This window comes from Pseudopipra pipra, chromosome 3 (genome assembly GCF_036250125.1).
Source record: "Pseudopipra pipra isolate bDixPip1 chromosome 3, bDixPip1.hap1, whole genome shotgun sequence".
Taxonomy (NCBI): domain Eukaryota; kingdom Metazoa; phylum Chordata; class Aves; order Passeriformes; family Pipridae; genus Pseudopipra; species Pseudopipra pipra.
The window spans coordinates 27,325,178-27,349,471 of NC_087551.1; the positions used below are offsets into that span (position 1 = coordinate 27,325,178).

Here is a 24,294-nt window from a genome sequence, read left to right on the forward strand (position 1 = left end):
ACATTTAAAATGACCTCTTAAAATATGTAGGACAAATTAATATCCCAGTAAAGGGATCTTACCAGTAAACAACATCCAGTGGTGCAAAATATTTCTTCATAATTAAGTCAGCAAAGTAAGCTTCTGTTTCTCTGCAGGCCGTGCCATTGCCAATCACGACAGTGCTACAGCTTTGCGTGGGGTAAAAAAAAAGGAAAATTATTTTTAAACATTCTTTTAAACTTTTTCATGTATAGTATTCCATCCACAACAATGGCCATTACATCCTATTTTAGGTAACACAAGGCCCAGAGGTAACGAGAACATATTCCTAGTAATATCGTACTGTGTTTAACAGGTTTTCAGTATGGCAGTTCATGAGAGGAGTCAAAATTTTCACTCATTTGTAATGGAATTGTACAGTGGTAACATATGCAGAAAAACCAAAAATTATACTTCATATTAATAAATGGAGTATTATTTAGAGTCCTCAGACACTTTCATCTCATATTTCCCTCATCCGGTATGAGTCATGAAAAAGGGTAGCAGCCCAAGCAATCATCATCTTAATTCCTTTATGGAATAGCTTGCAATAGCTTGCAAGGTCACTCCTTCTGACTGCCCTCACCACAACCAGTCAGCCATCAAATCACCTTGTTTAAAACCAATCTAATGCTTAAAGACAAACTGGACTGTATGCTGTGGCAGTTCAGCAGCTGACTCAGTAGACCAGATGTCTGTCCACAGGGATCCCAAAACAGTTGGACACAATAAACTTTTAATCACACTACCCCTGTTTGCAATTCCATCTGGAGATCTACCTGTGCAGGATTTCCTTTGCTTAATAAAACTCTTCCAAAAACTAAATGTGGCTTTTGGAACAGGAAAAGATGGATGAGTGGTTTGGGGGTTGTGGGGGTTGTAAGAATAAGGCTAAACTTATTCCTTAGCTGAATGTTGATTTCTATTCCTAAAAATAAATGGACTGACAGAGCTTTATGGGGATACATTCATAGCATGCAGCCTTACACATAGCCATGGTTTGATTTCACATGGTTAACATATACATAGTGTAAAAGCATGAACATAGACTAAAAGAAAAAGCTCTGAACTAGATAAAAAAAAATAATTTCATTATATCAGCAAATTCTTATTCCACCTAAAACCAAGTATTTGGACAGTGAAGACACTCATTTTGTTTGGAAAGAGCAGGAAGTGTAAGTTTCTTTGGCATACCTGTACTGTAGCAGAAGCTTCTTTATCTTCTCAGCTTCATGAAATCCTTGACCAGAATGCAAGTAAACTACATCAGTGTGGAGTATCTGACCTAGAATAATGAAAGACAAAGCCATGTGATAAAACCCACGAAGGTCCAAAAGCTATATCCTGCAGAACTACTGAAGTTAATTTGATGATTCACAAAGAAAGCTTCTTAATAAGCCATCTTTCCCTTTGATTTTTGTATTCAATTATAAGAAATGTATGGTGGGCAGAGGACAAGAAGGCTTTGGCTAGCAAAGCAAAACAAGTTAATACATTTTCTAGTTCCCTGTGGACATATCCACATAACAAATGATGAGCACCTAGTCATATTAGGAAATAAAATGTATTATATTATCAAAGAGAGAACCAGCAATTTACTATAAAATATTTATTGCTCTAGTGTAATACATTTTACAGATCCAGTTAAGAGAGATGAAAATTAGAAAGTTTCAGGACTTGCAGTCTAGGAGCTCTGGAACTCCAGTGTCAGCTCTTGCCATCATCTCATCTATCACATTTAGAAAGAACTGTATTAACTGGCACTGAGACCTTACAGTGCAATGAAAGCTAATAACCATTTATCCTACCTTTATTGCCTTTTCAAGTTTTTAGAACACATCTTTCCCTCCGTCCATCCTGGGTGAATATATTCCCAGACAAAAAGCAACAACATAATAAAAGGAAAACAAACCATTTTTGCATGGGCCTAAAGAGGTATGTATCCCCTGATTAGATTAGGATGAACTAGAAAGGCTTTGTTCTATATCTGAACTAAGAAGTTTTGCAAATACAGTGTTTCTGACTTCTCACATTAACACACATAGCACTAAACAAAAAAGGGCTGATAAAAGTGTCCACATGTCTAAGATACTGCCCATGAAAAAAGCAATGTTATAGGAAGTATTCAAATTCAAATTCTTTGGCGAACAATAAAAATGCCAGGTGTTCTCTTTGCTGACTATCTGGGGCACAATTATTTGAACCTGTATTCAGGAAGGCAGAAGGCATTTTAAATTATACTTTAGAGAAGAGTAATAACACCAAAGAAGTCACTGGAATACAGGTGGCAGAAACTTGACCTTAACCTAGCTGAAGAATGGAATTTACATGACAGGACATGTGGAAGACACTAAAAGCTTCACAAAAAACTAAAATCAACGTCATAAAAAACTAAAATCAACGTGATAAAAAAGCTGGTTTTGAAACTATCCTTTACTCTAAATGAATATATTTTTTATCAGTCCTCTCAAAAATGTCTAGAATTGAAACTTACTGGTTGGTGAAATAATTGCCAACTTGCAGCCATGTTTGTAGCCAGGATCTACTCCCATCAAAGTACGACCCCTCACAGGGCTGGTCAGAAGCAACTGCCGGAGATTTCTCCCAAACATCATCACTGACTCCTTCTCTGCATCAGATGTCAACTTGGATCTTAGAAGGATGGAAAAAAAACAAAACACAAAAATTTCCCTTCAATTAGTTTTCAAATGCACTTATGAATTGTTCCAAAGTTGCAAGGCTTTTTCCAATCGTGTTTCCATCATCTTTAATTAAATATTAAACTTCAAGTTATGGACACCTTTTTAAAAAAGAATCAGCTTTATGATAACCTTATTCTTGTCCTAAGAAACAGTGAATATAAAGTGTATAATAGAAACACTTACAAGAATGTGCACATACCAACTAACATTCAAACACCAACTCAGAATTTTGAGCAAAGAACAGTTTCCTATCAAAGGTGATACCTAATTGAAAAGAAAAGTGGATTTGAAGAAGGCATGGATCGAATTCATCATAATTTCACAGTTCTAGAGAAAAATCACTACCCAGCAAAAGAAAGGATGATGGTTTTACACTGAGAGGTACTAGAGAGAAACTGGAAGGGTACCTCCAATTAATTGCTAACACACCACGACTCATGAGGCATTTAATTTTGTCTATGAATTACATTATTTAACAGTCATCACAGAAGCATGTAGACTTGAGCTTTTTCTAGGAGGATATTCTGCTTCCTCAGAACCAAACCAGAAAGCTGATGGGGCCACGATGTTTCCTGTTTCCTAACTTTCTTTTCCAAGTTATGCTCTTTAAAAAGAAGTGAGTGCAGCAAGGTTTGACTTTGATGACTTTAAGCACGAATACTTACAGCAGAGTGTTATGAGAAAAAAGTCAGTCTTGTTGAGTGAAGGTGTACAAGATAGACAGTGTCTTATTTGTCAGATGTGGCCAGCAGGACAATGACTGATAAGGACAAGTATTTTTGTCATGGTATTGCATGTTATATAAAAAAGGAAAACTGAAAAAGTCATGGGGACACAAATATTCATCACCTAGCTGATTTTTTTTCTTTTGCAGGTACTCATTGCCATTTTTAGCTGCATTATCAATAATGACAATAATTAGAGAATCAAAAGAAATCCAATAAAGCCTTCATATAACTTCAAAGGGTAGCCAATGCCCTTATTCTCCCTTTTCTTTTTACCCATCACTGAAAAAAGTAATATCTGGGTTTATTTTTACTGAAGGAAAAAAACTGTGTCCAAGCTAGCTGATCCTTTAAGAATGGGGCAGGGAAAATTACTCAAGTTGTGTAGGTCAATCGATGCATGACACAAGCAAGCTACAAATAGTTCAAAGACAACCCTCATAAAGGCTATTTGACATAATGTAATATGAAGTTGTTCTGAGCAGTTTTCGGATGTGGAAGAACTGAACAGCCTGACTTGAATTTGCCCAGGATCCAACCAAACAATCATCTCAGCCCTGTCTCATCCCACAGTGGTACAGAAAGAAAGAGTAATCATCATCTCTTTTTGAAAGTAGTCTAGAGAGACGTCCAGATTCTCTTTCACACCTAACTGATTGAACATTCCCTAGGTAAGTTGCTACAGCAAGAGGCTCCCTTACATCCCCATGCTTTTTGTTTCCAGATCAGGTATACCAGACTAACTCAGATACAATTCAAAGTGAGATGGTGAAGGGTATGCAGGCATTACAAGACTCCTTAGAAATTCAAATGTGCCCTCAACAAAGAGTGGACACTCTGCATATTGCACCAGTTCAGGTAAGTTTTCCCTCTATCTCAGTATTCTGTCTCCAAGTCTGTTGGCAGAGAGTTCTGCAGGTCCATCGCAAGCTGTGTAAATAGTTGCCACCTTTTGGTTGGAAGGTGATTCTTATTATGTCCCCCTGGGCCTTTAACTGGAAGATAGTAAAAATTTATCCCTAGAAACCTTGTGCCACTCTTCACATGCCATTTATCTCTAAGCCCTTTCTCTCCCAAGTTGAAGAGTCCTAGTGTAGTTAATTTTTCTTCACAGAGAAATTATTTCACACTTCATTCCCCTTCACTGGGCCTTTTACAGTTCCAGTGAATTGTTTTCCTACTTTTTGGTGAGTGGACCAAAATAGCCAATAATATTCCAAATAAAGGCCAACTAAATCAAGGAGTCTTTGTTTTGTCTTTATTCCTTAACTAAATAATCTTATCTTCTGAGCACTTGACATTTATGTGGAGCTGCTTTCCACAGCGCCAAAGCATCTCTTCTGTGGCAGGACAGCTCAGACCTGCTAGTTTTACGTATAAGAAGTAACTACTTCCCCTTGCAAGCATCCTTTTACACTCATTCCACTGAATTTCAGTTGCCATTTCATTTCCTGATCATTCACTCTTACAGCATCCTTCTCCTGTTCTTAAAAAATTAGAAATAAATAACCTAAACCACAGAATGAGCTTTTTCCAGGGAGAGTCCAGGGACACAACAATTAGATGCTACTCACGAGAAACCAGAGAAAACAAAAGCAAATACCTAAGCCTCTCAGCAGTATGGATCTTCTATATACACAAGTAACAAAGATTCAACCAGTCACCCATGCATACAAATGAAGGTTAAAATTGGCTGGAAAACAAGGGAAGGTTGGACTGGAGGCCCCCTTGGATGGGAGGCTTTGTACAAAGAGAGGCCAAGTTCTACCTTTCCATCTATCCTAGAGATAAAGGGTTACAGTTGCTCACAAGGCCAAGTCCTCCCATGCTGCAAATTCATATCAGTCCACCTGTGAAGGGAGACTTGTGCAGAAATTAAAATTACCCCTAAACACATGCTATTAGTTACGTGTGCCTTATGGAAATCATGTTTAAAATTGGCATGGATATACAGAAACTTTTATAGTAACAGGAAATGTTACTGAAATTGCCAGGTGCGTGGGGGAATGTCCTATTACATAATATCCTGTATTTTTTAATTTTGAGCATAGACTTCTCTTTTCTCTCTAACTCTCTCTCACTCAACACTTGTATCAATTACATGATCTATTGTCCCAAGTACTGGCCCTTAATTTCGTGTTTGGGATAATCATTTAATCCTTGGGGGGGAAAAAAAAAATGAACTCAGACAATCTAACATCTTTCTCTTTTTCATTGCATTACTGGCTCCATCCAAATGGCAAGATGCCCAGCTTCATGTTTTTCCAATTTGTGATGATTCTTATTAATATGACAGAGATATAAGGCAGAGAGCACTAGAGAAATGGTTATTTTGGGGGGAAGAAATCCAAAAAAACCTTCAAATAAATACATCTCAGAATGCTGCAGTTGCTACTTTATGAGAAAATATCAATCAAGTCAGGATTTTAAGCCCCTACCTTAAATTCTACAAAGCACTCAGACTGTGTATCACTAACAGGTATACTGTAATAAATGCAAATAACCTAATCATGACCTACTAGTTTCTATATTCAATGTTATAAGATTCGGTTTTTAAATTGAGATTCAAAATTCCCCACTTCCATATACAGTCTGAGATGCAATCCTTTCTGTGGAAAAATATCTGCAAACTAGCTTCAGGTGTGAAACAAGATATACAGAGAAATGTTTGTGTCCCTGAAGACAGGGGAGAGAAAGGACTCTCTGCAAGAAAGCATGGAAAATTATGAAAGGATTATCCATTAAAAAAATAAGTCCATGCCACATCACTTGCACGAAACCCTGACGGAATCATTCCATGCAGTACTGTAACAAGGTAAAATGCATTTCAAAGAGCCAAAAGCAACACTGGACATTATTATAACAGATACAAGAAATGATGATATCTGACAGAATGGAAGAAAGGAAATTAAACAATAAATAAGGTAACCGTCTTGCTGGCAAGTTGCATTCTTCTGATCACTAGAAGCTTCAGCAATTTCAATACACTCTTGGAAACTTTGTGTTCCAACATTTAATGATAATAAAAAAAGAAAGAAGAACAGCAGGGGGTGGGTTGGAAATATTAATGCTAAAAGGAGGCATTGAATACTTTAGCAGTCCTTTGCAAGAGTCCTGAAAAACAGCTCCTAGTGTGTGCAAAAAGAGAATAAAAGAAGGATAAGATTAAGTGGTCAGGAACCAGGAATACTACTGTCAGGTGCTTTGCGTTCCTCTCTATAGGAGATGCTTCAGCTTTTCCTAACCAAACACCACCAATCATGCAAAATTATCACGAAGAGTAAAATCTAAGCAGACAACCACTTAGGAATAAGCAGCAAGCTTCATATTCTTTGCATTTATTACTTGTGAGCTACATCTAGTAAAAGTAGTAGGGAAGGGAGCTTTTTTTTTCTTTTTGATTAAGAGAACAGAAAACCTTCAGCCACCTACTGCTGCAACAGCCCTCCAAGTGTTATACACAACACAGGCCACAACAATCCTGTGGCTCAAACCACAGAACAAAAATACAATAAAAGAGTCTTGAAGTACCCTTATGTCAGTTTGTTTAGCTATCTTAAAACCAAACTCCACTAAAAAGTAAGTATTTTTTCTTTATTTTAAAAGTTTGATTGTAGAGATGGCTAGGAATGACAACTACTTTCACTCCCATGTGACAGAAGCCAACAGTTGGACCCTCCATCATGAGCTGTTCCTCATTTTGGCCAAACAATAGACACAGTGCCTCCCCTAGAGTAGCTACATGTACTGTGATCACAAAAAAAAAAGTGAACTCAGTGCTTTTAGAAATCTGTGAAACTCTCATTAGCAAAAAAGCAGGCTCGCTAATCAAAAGAGGTGAAGCAATCTTGCTTGCAAAGCAATGAACAAACACAACATACTGTAGTGAAGAAACCCAAAAGCCATTAGAAATATCTGCTGTTAAAAACTTGAGCTGACAGTTCTTTTCAGATGGTTAGAACATAGAACATTCAGGGAATGATGTTCATGAAAGGAAGTGTCAGGAAAACAATTCCAATTTGAACAGAAACATAAAAGTACAGCCAGGAAAGTACAGAAGAACTGTATTTCACAATGTGATTGCAGATTTTAGATACTGAATAGCCAACATATGTCATTTTGATACAAGTCATTTCAACATTTCTGGTCTAAGAAACCTTAAAGCAGGCATTAACATCTAGGTCACATATCAGAAAGCCTCACCAGAACGAAACATGTTACACTTTGGAGAGCTTCTCTTGTATTGATGAGAAGAATCACACCATAAGTAGTTAGCCATTAGAACATAATGCTTTTAGAATGTAGACTTTGACATATTAAAGATTTTTCACTTCCTATACTACACCAAAAAACGCCCTATTTAATTCATGTTACTTTGGTACTAAGTTTTAAGTTCTCTTTAAATTTAGAACAATATTACAGATTTTAACAAGTGACACTTTGTCTGATGACATCATTACTACAGTATCACCAGAAGTAAGTTTACTGACTTCTCTAGAGGCATCACAATACCCGTAAAATGGTATCAGACTAAGACTATGACTAATTAGTTTACCACAAAGTGCAGCTGGCAAACGTGAAGGACACTTCCAACCACAACAGTACTTTGCTGATTTTTTTCAAACAGGTAAAAGAGCAGGAATCAGAACAATGTCACAGACAGTACTGTTGCTGTGATATGAAAAGATGCTGGGAAAAATCAGTGACATAATGGTTTATGCTAATAAAGAATAAGATAAAACTATTATGGTAATAGAGTAACTTTATTAGATAAATGTACAAGTAACAAGTACGTAAACACATAAAACGTCTTCACAGAAACATAATTTCTCTACTGTAGCCTAAACTGTGTAGATTCACAAATTAAATCTACAGAACCAAGACTATGTAGTTCATTTCTTATGTAAGCACTGAGGATTAAAAACATGCTGATATTTTCAAATGGATAACAGATAATCTAGCAAAATGTTAGGGAGGGAATTTTTTAAAAATTCATAATATGAAAGTACAGATTTATTCTGGGCTTACCTGAATTCTCTACAGAGAAGAGGATGTATAAGGCGTTTATATGCATCCTCTACTGAATTCCGTAGGATCCTCATAAATTCTGGTTTTAAAAATTGTTTCGGTCTCCATCTGCAAAAGATTAGAACAAGAAAAATCAAAAAATACTTTACAAACATATACAAACACCTAGATAAAAAAGGAATTTCACAAAAAGATTTCTACATTGCAATGTCCTATAAACTGCAGAATTTCTACAATAATTAGGCAATGAAATCATAGATTCAAACATAAATAGAATGTGTCCATGACCACACAGCTCACACCAGGGACAGGCTTATCTTTTCTTCGGTGTCAGAATGCAATCATATTTTATGTTTTAAAGAAAACATAAAACCCCATTTTTCTTCCCTTTGAAAAGTCAAAGCTTATAACAACTGAAGAACTTGATTACATATTACCATTAGGGTTGCATTATTTGCTACTCCTCAATACATTAAAAAAATTACTAAACATCCTCTGTGAGTGTCACTGCCCAGATGGAAATTTAGGAGCTAAACTAATCAGTTAATGAAACCCAAATCAAATTTCACTTGGAATGCTTTGAGTATCTCTATTCAAACTCTAAATGAAATCTTACAAATTTTGCAGCAATTCTTAAGCCACAGAAGCCAAACAGCTTGCAAATTATTTTTCTCTTTTACCTGTTGCTGATATATTTGAAGCGTAAATAATATTATAGAAAAAGGGAAAATTAGATAAACAATACCAAACAAACACAGGACTGTTTCCCAACTTTTTCTAAGCCAAACTCTTTAAAGCATTCCCTTTTCTAGGGAGAATGTGCAGTAGTCATAACTATAATGACAATTACTTCAAATTCTGCTGTAAAATACACCAAAGTTTCAAAGCTTGTTAATATTTAATGAATTGAACTTTTTGTTGTGGGCAATGTTCCATGAAGGAGGGGGCTGGGGGGATGCGAGTCCTTCAATAAGCAGAACTGACTCACTGAGTTTGCCCACCCAACGATAAGAGATCAAGACTGAGGAGAAGCAACCAGATATATTATACGCAAACAGAACTAACTAGTTCACATTTTCTATTAAAGTCCACCTTTATTACTTTTAAAAATATTGATAATAGTCAGAGTTTTCTTCCTTTATTGTATTATTTAATATGCCTGAGTCTCAAACTGTTAAGTGAGATACATACTTATTTTGTAATATGTCTGGGTAAGCTTAAGTTTTTTGGCTGGTTGGTTGGCTTGTCTTTTAAATGCAACATGATAGAATTATGGTCGTTTCATAACGTATCCAGGTGCAGGTCCAGGCAAAACCAGAATGAATTTTACTTTTGCCTTTGTTTACTTGCAGTCACTCAGAAATACACAGAATCCGAAATTGCTCCTATCCAGACAGCTTTTCAGTTGTTTAAGGGGATCTGCAATTTCCTGAAACAGCTTTCCTAAGTGTCCGTGCATATAACAGACGAGGAATGTGCGATCGAGTCAATGCTGCATTAATGCAGACAGACATGGCAGCAGAATTAAGCTCACTATTTAATTTTACAACGTTCAGGGTTGTGAGTGCTTAGCCACATGACCTCATCACTTAGCTAACAGTTTTTGCAAATAGTTCTATTATACTTATTTGTAACTGGAGACTCTTTCCATACCTATATAAAACTGGCAAAGGCTTTAAACCCTCTTATTGCCATCACATTCTATAAACATGAAGTTATTACAGGTGGTTAGTATGACTACAATCCCCCAAGAAAGTATCCTCAGCACAAATAAGAATGAATTTGGAAACCTGGCAGCTGTTTCCCCTGCTCTTCCATCCATTAAAGCCAGTCAACAAACCTTTCCTCTGTAAATAAGTTATCACAGCAGATATTTTTATTACCTGCCTACATATAAGTAAAAATTATTTAGGCAACATTCTGTTAGAAATTGCTACAAATGCAAAAATATCCAAGCAGTAAGTTCAATCACAGCAAATACTCCATTTCAATTATTGCAGTACTTCATGAGAGAAGAGAAAAATTCACTTTGCTTCAAAAACAAAGCAAAATCATGTGTGTATATTTTTAAAGATCACAGCAGCGTAGTTAAGTCTCCCTCTAAGAATGGATTTTTCTTGATTATTTAATCAAGATATGACTTTAGATGCCCTATTTAGAAAAGCTACATATGAATAATATCTTCCTCTGCTCATCATCTCTCCATGTGCAAGTGCTCACAACAGGGACCACCATAAGCATAAATGGCTTAGACTACTGATACACCACAGAAGGTGAAACCGTACATCAACAGAATTAACAGAGCCCACATCAAGAACCACTAGTATTAATTAACAACTGTTCCAGGAAGACCACAACCAGGATTTTAGACCTGAAAGAGAAACAGCACAGCTTTGTGTTCCTCCAAGACATTACAGAAAACACGTACCAAGGTGGTAACCACAGACAAAGCAAGCCTTAAAAGGCCCGCACCATGGACTTCACACAGAATCTGAGAATTTTGACTGGAAACTGAAAAAATATTATCAAGCATCAAACTTCATTTTCAAGGCTGCAATCCCATTTTGGAACAGACTTTCAACCCTTCCCAAGGAACAACTCCATGTTGACTTTACACTCCAAGCCAGCTAAGCAGCCCCTCTCTGGCTGTTTCTCATTGATCATTTTTCTGTATTCCATTTCACAACGAAGTCTTTGGGACCGGAAGAGTTCTAGAATTAACGGAGCTAATTTCACTCTCAAACCACAGAGATGCCATTTTCTGGGGAAAAATACAACCCATAGGACCAGGCAGAAGGGTATTACTCAGTTTTCTGCACAAACTCGAATTTCAAGGAAACAGAGATGTTTATGCAGGCTAATAAATATTCTGAACTTGCAAAAAAATTACAATATTCTTAGACAGCACCTACATGGAACTCAATGCAATAATGAACTCTAGTCTTCCAAACTCACTTTCTATTACAGGGACATTTAATGCTAAAAAATTTGTCTCAGAAGAACACAAAAAGTCTGAATATTTGCTACTAATTCAATAGGCAGTAGGTGATACTGTTTTGTGGCTAGAATACTGGCCAAACTCTGTAGCAAGGTGGCATTTCTGGTTCTGCAACTGATTTCTGCAACTCAAGGTGTGTAACCTTCAGGAAATTAGTTAATACCTTGGCAAAGTTTTGAAACCATTGACTCAATCGGAAGTTATTAACCTTCTGCTCTCAGTAGTAAATCAATGCAATGAAAATAATGCAAATTCCACCCTTAGACAGTAATTCCAAAGCTTGCAGGGCAGAATACACATTTACTATTTGTCAGTTTGATAACACAGTTCTCAATCTAACAAGGAAGATCAGAATCTGTCCTAGATGTTAATGCACCAAGATTTACTGAAATCATTTCTTCACAAGTTTTCTAATGGTGGAGAAGTTGTCCTTAAATAATAAAAAGCCATAAGCATATATAGCCTCATGAATGCCAAGTATTAACAAGTAGTTTCATTCCCAAGGTCAATATTCTTTTTATCTCAGGATGACTCACAAAAGTGTAATCAACCAAAAATATCCCAATTTACATCCCACTTTTATTTGTGTAGCAGTGACAAGCTGTTCCGTTATCTGTGGTTCACAGTGCTTCCAAATTCTCAGTCATAGATGAAAGTAAAAGCAAGACTGACAGACATGTCCTGCCTACAGAATACACATCTTGAAGGGAGGATAGAAATTCTGTTATAGGTACTAAAACCAGAATGAAAAAGGTGTGTTGATGAATCCTGATATTTTACTGAGAAAAAAAAAAAGTTACTTACTATTAGCCTTAGATCATATTATATTTTCCAGCCAAACAAATATTTTAATTCTTTCAGAGCCCTGTTCTTCCTTTTCAGAGCGAACATCCCTATTAAATTTCTAAAGTTGAAAGAAACATTTTCTTCCAAATCCATTTCTTGGACTTGTTGTGAAAAAGAAATACAAGCTGAAGTAGTATTCATTTTATACATTAAAAGGTGCGTTTTTCTCTATTTTTTCCCTCCTTTTGGTTATTCGATTTTAGGATGCAAAGATAGGAGTTTCCGAAACATCTTCAGAACAGTGCCCAATATCTTAAGCTACTGAGAAAGAGAAATCTGTCTTTTATACATGCAAGAAAGATGCACAGTTTGCATCACAATAGTCTCCAACAGAGGACATCAAGGTACAGTTTCCAAGAAAAAGGCTGATGGAGATATTACACAAAACAACGCATACTTAAAATGAACTTTTGCAAAAAACCTAAAAATTATGCAACAATAAACAACTCACTACTGGCTTACAAAAAAAAAGCAACTTGTAAGAGCAAATCAGTAAACAATAGAAGAATCCAGTTTTTAGAGTCCAGTTTTCTGACTCAACCAGAGATCAAAATGTAAGAGATGGTTCAACAATGTGTGAGGATTACGCATTGAAGGCAGTCATGTTTAGGTTTGCCTATTAAATCCATTAAATTTTTTTAAACATGCAATTCCTTACATTTATGAAACTTGAAGTTATGTAGTTCACTGATCTAAAATCCAAGATAGTCCTATTTAATCATTGTAATCAGGCATATGAAGTTATTTTTTGAAGTTAGAAGTATATTCTATTAGATTCTACAAAGTCCTTTCAGTAAAGACTACTGGATGTGATGCATATTACAATTTGAAAATATATTCACATTTCATCAGCCTTAGCATATTTTTAAAAAAACTCCATTGCTTTAAGAATGGTGCCAGAACTCACAAATATAGCCCAAGGCATGATCTTTTCAGCATAATGCTACAGCAGTTGGAAATACAAAATAAGAATTATCCACTAGCTAATTTCATTTAATCTAATAAATATTCGTTTAATTTGTTCTCTTAATGTAACAAGACATATGAGGTACACTTCAGTATGCAGCAGTCTATGGAAGAAAAAAAAAGAGATTTGTGTAAGAATATGTATCCATGCAGACCTTTCATTGACACACCACCAACAGAATTCATTCTTCACCCCGTCAGGAATGTTGACCTTCACTGTCAGGATCTTCAGATTTTCCCCTCGGTTAATGGCCAGAATCTGAGTGCAAACATAAATGGCAGAGACAGATGACACACAAAATATCCAAAAGATAAACTTATCAACATTTGTGTACGCACTTGCTTGACATTCTGTAGCAAATCAGCATGGTGGTAGAGTAAATCAGTTCACAAAGTACTAGCATGTACAGACAACATACACAATTTAAACACAGATTAAATCATGCCATGGTATAACAAATCATACATTTTTTTTTGGAGTCTGCAATCTCAAGATTCAGTTTATCTTAAACACACTTATAATACAAAAGAGCATGAATTTAGCTGGTGGAATAATCTTATTTAATAACACAAAACTCAAATTAATTGAAAAGTGACTCCAATCAGAACTAGAGATTGGAGAGGGAAAAAGTTAGTCCTATGCTTCAGGTTTCATTTTTCTTTCCAAGATCAATCCAAATTTAAAATTAATTATGGATCAGAACTTTTGACACAAAGGCACTCAGCTTAATTTGAATGAGGATGAATTTAGAGTTATTCATTACTAGTTCACAAATAGCAGAAAAGACTGTAGATACACTCTTCGTGTCAACACTCCAGCATTAAAACATAGGCACATATTTCTGACAGAACCTCATGTACATAGCTGCCTAGTCATGATCTAAAGCTAAATTAGGTTGCACTTGTGCTACCTGCATACAGAGTTCAATTTTAAATGGAAGACTGTGACTCTATATTTAAAACAAGGATCACAATACAAGTGGTGGATCCTGGAGGATACTGGTGGGTAACTACTAGTCTAATCTCACTATGGTGACACTGAATGTTCACCTTAGTATTAAGAAAACTCACTGAGTTTAGAAACAAAATAATAGTCAGAAGCAGCTACAAATAAAATTCACATCTTTAGATTCCCTTTTTCCTTACAAAGTATTTTAAAGTAGAAAAACAAACCAACAAAAAAAAGAAACCTGCTTGAAGTTGACATTCCTGTATGACTACACATGTTGCTGTATGTAGCAGGCCCTGAGCACTGTCACAACAGAGCATTCTGTGTCAATCATGAACTTTAATTCAATCACTAGCTAACTCAGACATGTCACATATGTTAAATACAATGGTTTAAAATGACTCCAGGACATAGTACCAATTTATATTCCTGAGCCTTACTGCTCCTGTGACATACCAGGCCTGACATATCATTGAACAACAAAGCTAATAATAAAGATTGCATGTGAAATATTATAGCATCTGGTACCTTTACTGCCAAAGCAAATGTTTTCATGTAGAAATTAGAAAGACATATTTTAACAAATCAAATGCTTTCACATTTATTATGATTTCACTTTTAAAAAAGAGAAAGTTAAATGTCAAGTTAAAATGAAATCAAAATGATGCTCACAACAGAGAATGTATCTGATAGAATTATAATGTCATCATTCAGCATGCTGTTAGCAGGGTCAATATTTGCATCACATTTGTTTCCTGGCCCTCCATCTGCAGAATGTGTCAGTCACCTGAACTTAAACCAGCTGTTATTGCAGTCACTAATATTATTTACATTTTTATTCTTAAACAAACTGCCTATCCTGTTTTAAGTGATGCATTCAGAGAAGAATTATCATCCAATAAATGCTCAATTAAGAAAGGAATTACTCAATTTTTTTGTCTGTTACAATAAAGATCTTTTTGTTTTGCTTGGTTTTTTAAGTAACATTAAAATCTGGCTATTCTAGACACAAAACAGTCTTGACTTCTGGAAAAAGACTGTTTTTATCTAAGATTGGAACAGATTCAGGGCCAGGATTCTAAAAAACAACATACATTTTTCAGAGAAAGCAAGAACAACAATTTAATCTAGACATAAAGTTTGTCAAACCTTATTCTGTTTATCATAAAAATATGACATCCTTCATTTTGCCCAGCTCTCTTCTATGTTGCAGATTTACTTAGACTCACACAGTAAGTTTTGTATACTTTGCCAAGGACTTCTAATTCCCAATTCCTTTTTAAGTATGAGATGGAAAATAGAGCACTTGCCTCAAATGATACACTTTATTCATGAATTCTTCTCCTCCCACCATTTCAGTCATTTCCAAATACAGGAAAACAACCCCAAGGCGTACAAAAACACTGAACTGTTTACAATTAGTCAAAAATTCAAATAAACTCTTGAAAAATTCTTTTCCCTTAGTTATGACAGTGTTGGTAGAGCTGCTCAACTACATCCTAGGAGAGTCGTGTCAGGTTCTCCTTGTTGCCAAAGGAAGAAACTGCGGCTCAACCTCTCGACAGCAAAATGTTCCAGCTGGAAACACCCACAGGTGTCCAACCACGTCAAATCTGGAGTCAGGCTTTTAAAACAACAAAGTTCTTTTTCTCATTTCAGATTCAGTGTTTTACCATTTTCAGTCAAACAAGCCGACCTCACACCAGTCCTGATAATTCTGTGGCGTGCCTCAGCACACAGAACAACAACGGCACAGAAAACAATTCAGATGTACAAGGGTGTGCAGTGACAGCTGCAGAACTGCAAAACGGAGCTGCAGCTTTACTGCACAGCAGCTTCACTCACTGCAACACACTCTGCAAGGCACCCTCATAGCTACACATGCTTTGGTCATAAGGGCACAGCTTATCCTCTTACAGTTAACATGCTAGGCTACTGTCCACCCCCTTTACACACAGGGAAGCTAGAGCAGAGTAAGGGTTGTACTCAGATCTTTAAGATTACTTAGCACTGCCATACTCCAGCGATGACAAGTTTCAGTGCAACATTTTACAGAATCCTGTATTTGCAACTCTGCAAAGAGGTGATTTAAAGCTGACTTTTGCCTCCAGCTAAATGAATTTAGAACACTTGTCTGTATGCAGTCACGAAAGCAGTAGAGAAGGTCTTAAAAACAGTGAATTCTATAAGTGTTCTTCAAACACAGCTATTTAACCTGTAGTCCTGGGGGATTAGTAAAATTTATAAAATAGCTTAGTTTCAGGCTTTTCTATATCTTTTTTAGGTATAAACTTCTTTTAATAATCTTGAACCAAACCAGAGAATTTCTTCCCTTGAAGCCATCTTTTACTCTATTCTTAAAAGAATATGTTTTTACCAGTTTTTAAATGCAAAAAAAGAAGTATTTCTTCAAAGCCTTAGGTGAAGGAAAAAATAAAGACTTTCAGGTACTAAAGAGGATGGTCATAACCCAATGAAATAAAAGAAATTAAAAAATGGCAACTTGCACCAGTAGGGGAATAAGGTCAAGTGATAAAGAAATTGAAGGTAATGAGAAAGACTTTTGAAAGTACAATATCTGGGTTTCAGCTTAATGAAGAAATGGCAGATAAAAGAAACCAAAACCAACTTTTTCTCTCATTTCATTATCAAAATAAAAAAGGGAGAAAGACAGAAACTGAAAAACTAACAAAGAAACAAAGAACCAAAAACAGACATAAAAAGTTACAGTACATTTACAAAACAGAGAACTCTGCAAATTCTAATGTCAGAAATGATCATAAAATGCATTTTTTCCTTAATTAGGACAAAAGAGCCCTGCTATACCTTGAGCCTTGAAACTTCAGCAAAGCACAAGCAACTCAGACTTCTACAATTCACAATACAGAAATATTCAATGTGGTAGAACAGTCAATAGCAGTACTATACAGATGAAAGACAGCAGGTATGTGTGCAAAAGTATCCCATTATTACAACACTACCAGCTGCAAAATCAGCTGTTATGACTTCGCCAGAGAGCTAGAATGGGTAATGAAAGAGACATTAAGGTTAGCAACAGACACAAGGAAGAATAAACCAGAACAGATCAAGTTAATATCAAACAAAGTAAGGAGTATCCTGGATAAGAAACAATGCAGCCACACGATCAAAACGTTGACCAAGTTTGGGAAATATGGTTTCTAGCCTTGGCTCTAACTAAGCAACAGTTTTTCTTAAGTAAAAAAAAAAAGGATGCCTCAGACAAGTAAATCATACCATCATCCCAGGAAACACTTGCTCATCCAAAACATGTTGCATATCTCAGTATTCACCACTGTCAGTGCAGGTAAAACTAAGTAGTCTTTTACAGCCCAAGTATTCCTTCAACAGTAAAGCACACAAAAAATCCATACACCACAGCACTTAATTTTCTGATGAATCTACAAACTTTTGTGAATGTCATCACAGTAGTCAACAGATGCTCTATCAACCTTCCCAGACCTTCTAGAAGTAAGTTTTCACCAAATAATTACCAATATAAGTACAGTAAATGTTCATAATCATTACAAAGAAAACAACTACAGCTACCTCTTCAAATATCTACAGAAGACTTGTCTACTAAAATCACTAGTAGCTATTTAGCCTTTCACCTAACACCTTTCATATTGGAGGGTGGGAAATGGTGTAAAAATTAGCCCATCCATGCTGTGAAATAGTTTTTGTAATAAATCAATTTCAAGACATGCAATAAAATCCTTTATTACTTCAAAACATCACACTGTTTTAACATGGAAAGCACAGAAAAAATGAGAGCATATAACAGTCATCTGAAGGAAAAGGACATTTCTAGTTAGAAGCAGCCAAGAGGGTCTGTTTGTGTGGTATTATGGTTTGTTTTGGTTTGGAGATTTTCTTTTGGGTTTTTTGGGTTTTTTTTTTTGTTTGTTTGTGTTTTTTTGGTGGGTTTTTTTTGTTTGTTTGTTTTTTGTTTTTGTTTTTGTTGAGTTGTTTGTTTTTTTTTTTAAACTAGGTAATTGCGACCAAAACAAGAGACAATTCACTTGGTGATTAGTCATGAATTATCTCAAAGGTCTTGACAATTGTATAGAGTGCATCACACTTCAGCCTTTGAACTTCAGGAACAGGGGTAGCCTAGCCATCATCAGCTTCTCATCAGCTAGTAAGTTTGCTTCATCCTTTATTTCCTTATCTAGTTATACAAGTCTATGATAACCAAAGATGCTTCATCAAAGGGAATACTGATGACTTATAAAACAAACCCATTTTTGGGGTAGTGCATGGGATGTTCCCCTGAGCTGCCTTTGTAGGTCACTTTTAATTTCAGTTTTCTGGACCCTTTCCTGATACTTCTCACCAGTTTCACCTGTCAGGTTTAGTGTCAAATGGCTCAGAGAACTCTGACTCAGTGCTGCAGCAAACATCCAAAGGAAACAAGAATAAGTTTATCCATTTTTGCTTCAAATTCCTACGCTGCAACCAAGCAGTTTCCACTACTATGTCACTTCTACCCAGTCTCACCCCTACAGAGCATGTCACCGATGACTCCTGATATGCACTTGTCACCAGGGGAAAGGAGGGAGGGTGTGACACACACCAAAAGTATTTCAATATTGGTATGATTTAGCTGATACATAAATCATTATAAGTATTTGTTTAATGAAAATTAATTACACAGTGGGCATACTGAATAGCAGTCCTTTGCTCAGTTTCTTAAAACAGAGACTAACAGCTTAGTCCTGCATTTCAAGAATTTGAAAGGCTCTACCTCTACTGTAAAGAAAAAGAAAGTAGCTTTAGAATCAGTTTGAAGCAACAAAATTCAAAAACAAAGCCACGTTTCCTACAGTTAAAATTCTAAGAAAAAATACAAATTTGAAGTTGTACCTGATGATGCTGAATGTTCTTTATACTGCAAGAAAACTCATGGTAGAGTTGGAATTTATTAATATCTTTTTCATTTCCACTTTTGGATGACACTTTTGCCAAGGTTGACTGAATGGAAATGTACCTCTGCTGACATCTGAATAGAAAAAACAGATATTAATAAGGTATTTTAGCATGAAACTTGTAACAAGTCATTACTGCACATATTAAATAAAAATGCAGTTTGGAATCTGCTCAATTACAGATTATGTTAACTCTAATTACCTGCAGAACTGGATGACATATATTAATGCTGAGACTGACATAACTTACACTGACTGGAACATACCAAGAGAAGACATTCAAGCAGACCTCAGAAAAAGCTATCACAGCCCTTCTCCTGAAGGGAATGGATACCCAAAAGCCACCACTGGCACTTCAGTTTCATCAGTTATGGATTCAACTTCAACCAACAAATTTTGGGAAGTTGAAAAAAAAAAAAAAAAAAAGAGTTATAGTAGTTCTCTATTTTATAGAAATGCAATATCTCTCTTGAATCTACCCAGCCTCAGAATTAATTTCTTGCTTTGAGCACTTAACAGCCATAAAAGTTGTCATTATTTTTAGGAGTAACAGGGATCCCAAACAGATAGCTTCCTGAATGTTCCTCATCATTACCATACATACAACACACTTCAGATCCACAGGATTGATCTGTAAAGCACTGACTATTACACTAAGGAACTTCCAGTGGTCAAAAGAATGAAAGTGGTTGTCAGGTAATGACAGCACACAACCCCTTCACTGAAATTATCACATTGCTGACTCAAAACAATATTGCATGCCCCTAGGGCAGCACATATTCTTTGATAGTTCTCTTCTCCATCCCAGATGGCACACAGCAGAAAAAATAACAAGTGGCTATTACTCTGTCATACCAATTCCCCAGACATGGCAACACTGATGTCAGGTGATGTAAGAAAACATAAATTCAGCTAACACAATTAAAGGATCAGTAACTCCTGCTTTAAAAACAGTCATATTTGTTTGCCTTATTGGCTACCAATGCCAAAATCAACCATCACTGCACGCTAATTACACTGACTGGTGTCAAGTCAGCTATTGGAGCAACAGCTTAAACAGATGCATCACTGAAAAGTTATAGCTTGAAGAAAGTGCAAGGATGGAAAATTCCCTTATGGGTCACTAACTGCAAGGGAAAACTGCTGTATGTGGAGCAGAGCCACAGAGAATTTTACGTTCTTTGGGAGTCACAGCATCATGACATGCCTACAGAAGATCTCTCCTCAACTGACAGCCAGATAGGCAGAGGGGCTAACAAATGTACACAGGAATGGACCTAAATCTCACAGTAACACAGTTTTCCTATCATTAAAAAAAAAGTTCTGTACCAGCACGCTAGGAGACTGAATCTTACCATGTAACCAGGAAATTTTAGAAACTAAGAATGAAACTTACAGTTTCCTGATAAAATCCAGTGTGTCTTTGTCTTTAGCAAAGATGTCTGCTAAAATATGCTGTACTCCAGTCTCTACCTCCTGGATATTTGCAAGCCCTTAGAAAAAAATAATTATAGAATACAGTCAATATAATATACAGTTAATAAATATAGAAAAAACTAATACAAAAAATTACACAACTGCACAGGCACTAAGAAAATACATACAAGCTGAAAGATAACTGATTAAAGATATCTGACTGACTTGCAGAGGTTTCAAAGAATCCTAATTCATTGAAATTTTGTTATCAACTAAACTTCCTTTCCAAAACATCTGAAATTATTATATTTTTAATGAGCCTAAAGTGACCAATGAAGTATCATAAGACAAAAGGACAAAAAAACCTACTTTTGTCTCATTTTATTGACTTTGATGCTAATGGATCTTGACATTCATGATATAAATCAATTATTTAAAATAGCAAAACTGGATATTTAAATATAATTTTTGAAACTTTAATAAAATTAGAAACTGCAACAGAAGTCTACACATTTTACTACTGATATGGAAACTGCCTAAATTCTTCACAGGCAATCCTGTCTTTTCTCTGTGTAATAGTTTTATATTTCCACGGGTTTGTAGCAGGAGTTTGCACAACGACCTTCTGAGGTCAGGATACCATCAACCCCTCCTACAGAACACTGAAGTCCTAAAATGTCTTCAAAGACATGAAGTTATAAATGTTTTCGTATCTCTGGAGAGATAACAGAATTATTCAGGTAATTTCCAACAGGCAGAACCGTCCCTTAATTGAAAAGGTCAGAAGAAGCGGCACATTATTCTCCTTCGCACAGTGATTGAATTGGACCAGAACCAGAAGACAATGAAATAAAACTGACATCTTGTATTTTAGTTCAATATTATCTAACCCTGTTTCAAGCAACAATCAGCAATGAATGCTTCAGAGCAAAAAGCAAGAATCCTAGAGCTCGCAAAGGCAGCATTAACCGTCTCCTTCGGCACACATTATTTTTCATTTTGCTGTCTGATGGACTACCAATATCTTGAAAGAGCTTTATTAACACTATTTTAAAAAATTGCATAGCTCTAGCTATTCATTATATTGAATCTAGAATCCTGCTTCTGATTGGGCTATAAAGTTACACACCATAAAAAATTCATCTTGCCCTTTTTTAAGGCAAGGAAGCTAAACTTCACTGCTAGAAAGAAAAAAAAATGTGAGAATAAGAATACATTATTAAATGCCTGAACTTATCAGAAGTTATAAAATTTGGATCCTTACATTTACAAGTTAGTTTTTCTTATGGTAAAAGTAATGTCATGTCAGAACACAAAGCTAAGGGAATTTTAGGACGTGCATCATGTTGAATATGAATTAAGACACTAAAGTACCATAAGTGTGCACGGCAAAATTATTTTAATTCTAGTAGAGAATTTGAACGAGATAGCATAGGCCAAACCCAGTCAGAATTAAAATTATAAAGTTTCCATGGGCATTTTACTGTGTCCACCAGCACATGCTTGTGTAATGAGAGAAATATTTGACCATTCATACAACTGAAAGGAAGAACTAAATTTTCTGGGGAGCCTGCTTCCTTAACTTTCCAAGGTCTGGCTTTGAAACATGAACTGCTGTTTTTATTTCAGTTTATTTTTAGTATAAGTTGAAAAACATTGAGAATTTGAAAGAATGAAATATTAAGATTTGATGAAAACTTTTCTGTACTGCAAATTCACTCTGATCTCAAGCTGTATATAGGTTGCCAAACTGGCTCCCAAGTTGATGAAAGTGACCCAGTTCATAGATGTATACAAATTTCTGAGGTCTTTCAAATGCAAACCATTATATAAACCTAAGGAGAATTATTTTTAGCACAAAATTGAAAATAGGTGTACTGATTTTCAAAAGCTAATGTTTATGCTGCAACAAATAGCACTTCCTTCTGAATATACTCTAAATAATTTATTTGAACTTCCACCATGAAGATTTTCTTTTGGCTCTTTAGACTCTGCCAGAACAGTCAATGCGTGGTTGCAATATACTGCTGTAGGAAGTCATGACATCTGCTAAAATGCAGTTAATTAAAAATCAAAATATTTGGTAACTGATTTTCAATGCAAAATTAGCAGAGTTTTATAAGCGATATTTAAATAAAATAAACTAAAGAAGGAAGAGTAAGAGTCAGTCTTACTAAGGAGGTTCAGTATCTTTACATTGAAACTGCAAAAGTATCTGTTGGGGCAGGGAAGAACAGAAGTACATCTCTATTTTAACATCATAAAGAAGGATGCAGGAATCTTGGCATTTTATTGTCAGAGATTGCCCCCTACAGATTCACCCATAACTGCATCCACAAAGACACACAATTCTGCAGTCTATTTGTGACAATCGCGTTGTTAAAAGTTCTTGGTCAAATTTCAGAGATTACATCTCCAATCCCTACTGTCATTCAATAACAAAAACTCTCCTGTTCATTCCCAATCACCAAGGCCAGTTTTTATTAAGATGTGCTTTGCTGGATGACAATTCCTTCACAAGCATAAGCCTCTTGTACCATCGACTCTTCAGGAAACAATTCAAGTAGAACCATGGAGAGGTTTCAGGTGTGTGGGGCAGTTCCCTCTCTCTTACCAGTAAATACGGATGTAAACTGTAAGGTCTCCAGACTTCTGTCTCTTTTATACCATAATTATTACTATTTACTAAGAGACAGGTAAGGTTGGAGAGTCATGGCATTAAATGTAAACTCTTACCAGATGTTGCTTAAAGTGCTGTTGAATTTAAAGTAGTCCAGCAATACCAGAACAATTTAAAGTAATTCCCCTTTTAAAATATTTTCAGATATTTAGGACATTACTGCTCACAGAAGAAGAGCACTTACCTTTGGTATTGGGTCTAATGTAAGAAAAGAGATTGAGTTCCACAGGGTTCTGCAGGAGGGAGAGAGCAGCAGGTTCTAATCCCAGCTGCCTGGCCCTCTGGGCTTTGGTGCCTTTACTCCCAGTTTTATAAGGTGCAGACTTATAACAAAAAAGAAAACAAAACATAGTTATTAAAAAGCAAGGAAATATTTCAGTCATGCTATGTACTTGATATTATGCACTATTTAGTTATGCAAGATTACATTTAAACTAAGGATGATCTGAAAGAGACCAGAGTACTGACCACGTGGTCCAATTCTTCCAAAGTTCTGCAATTTAATAATGATTCCATAAGGCAACCAGATAATTTTCCTTCTTTCTTCAACTTCTGTATCGTTGTATGTGTCTTCTTTGCAACAGTACTAAAATGCAAGAGATTAATATTAACAGTCACATTTCACAGTGAATTAAAAAGTCTGTTGATTGTGACCTTGTGTATTACACTGCTGAAACTCTCTGGAATCCCTGAAGATGGTATCTCATGCTAATCCTCAACAAACCAAGTCTGATAATCCGAAAGTTTCTAACCATTACTCTCTTTCTCCAATTATTTCAAAATTGTATCAAAATATCTTGTGGTAGCTTTAAGGAAAACAATACTGATAGTCAATACTGCTACTTACATTTCTACAAGATTACTGACCTAGAAGCCAAACAAAAAGGCTAACAAAAAGATAAACCCATGCTGATGAGCACTTACAGTTGCAATTCATGTACAGATAGTTCTGCAGCATCAAGCACAGGGTACCAGATTTAAACTCCCAGGTCTTCAATAAGATACACATGACCAACT

At 35.8% G+C, this 24,294-nt stretch overlaps 1 protein-coding gene across 4 annotated transcripts in view; it reads right to left on the reverse strand.

Moving 5' to 3' along the window:
- The window catches only part of SRBD1 (S1 RNA binding domain 1), a 123,944-nt gene that overhangs the window by 88,024 nt on the left and 11,626 nt on the right, over positions 1–24,294 (reverse strand). For all 4 annotated transcript variants that reach the window (XM_064648397.1, XM_064648401.1, XM_064648399.1 and 1 more), the window contains 9 exons: positions 23,746–23,863; positions 23,462–23,600; positions 20,578–20,674; positions 19,120–19,255; positions 13,442–13,545; positions 8,477–8,584; positions 2,516–2,673; positions 1,216–1,306; positions 63–170 (listed from right to left, as the gene is read on the reverse strand). In XM_064648397.1, the coding sequence (XP_064504467.1) occupies positions 63–170; positions 1,216–1,306; positions 2,516–2,673; positions 8,477–8,584; positions 13,442–13,545; positions 19,120–19,255; positions 20,578–20,674; positions 23,462–23,600; positions 23,746–23,863 (1,059 nt within the window). The remainder of the gene's footprint in view (positions 1–62; positions 171–1,215; positions 1,307–2,515; positions 2,674–8,476; positions 8,585–13,441; positions 13,546–19,119; positions 19,256–20,577; positions 20,675–23,461; positions 23,601–23,745; positions 23,864–24,294) is intronic.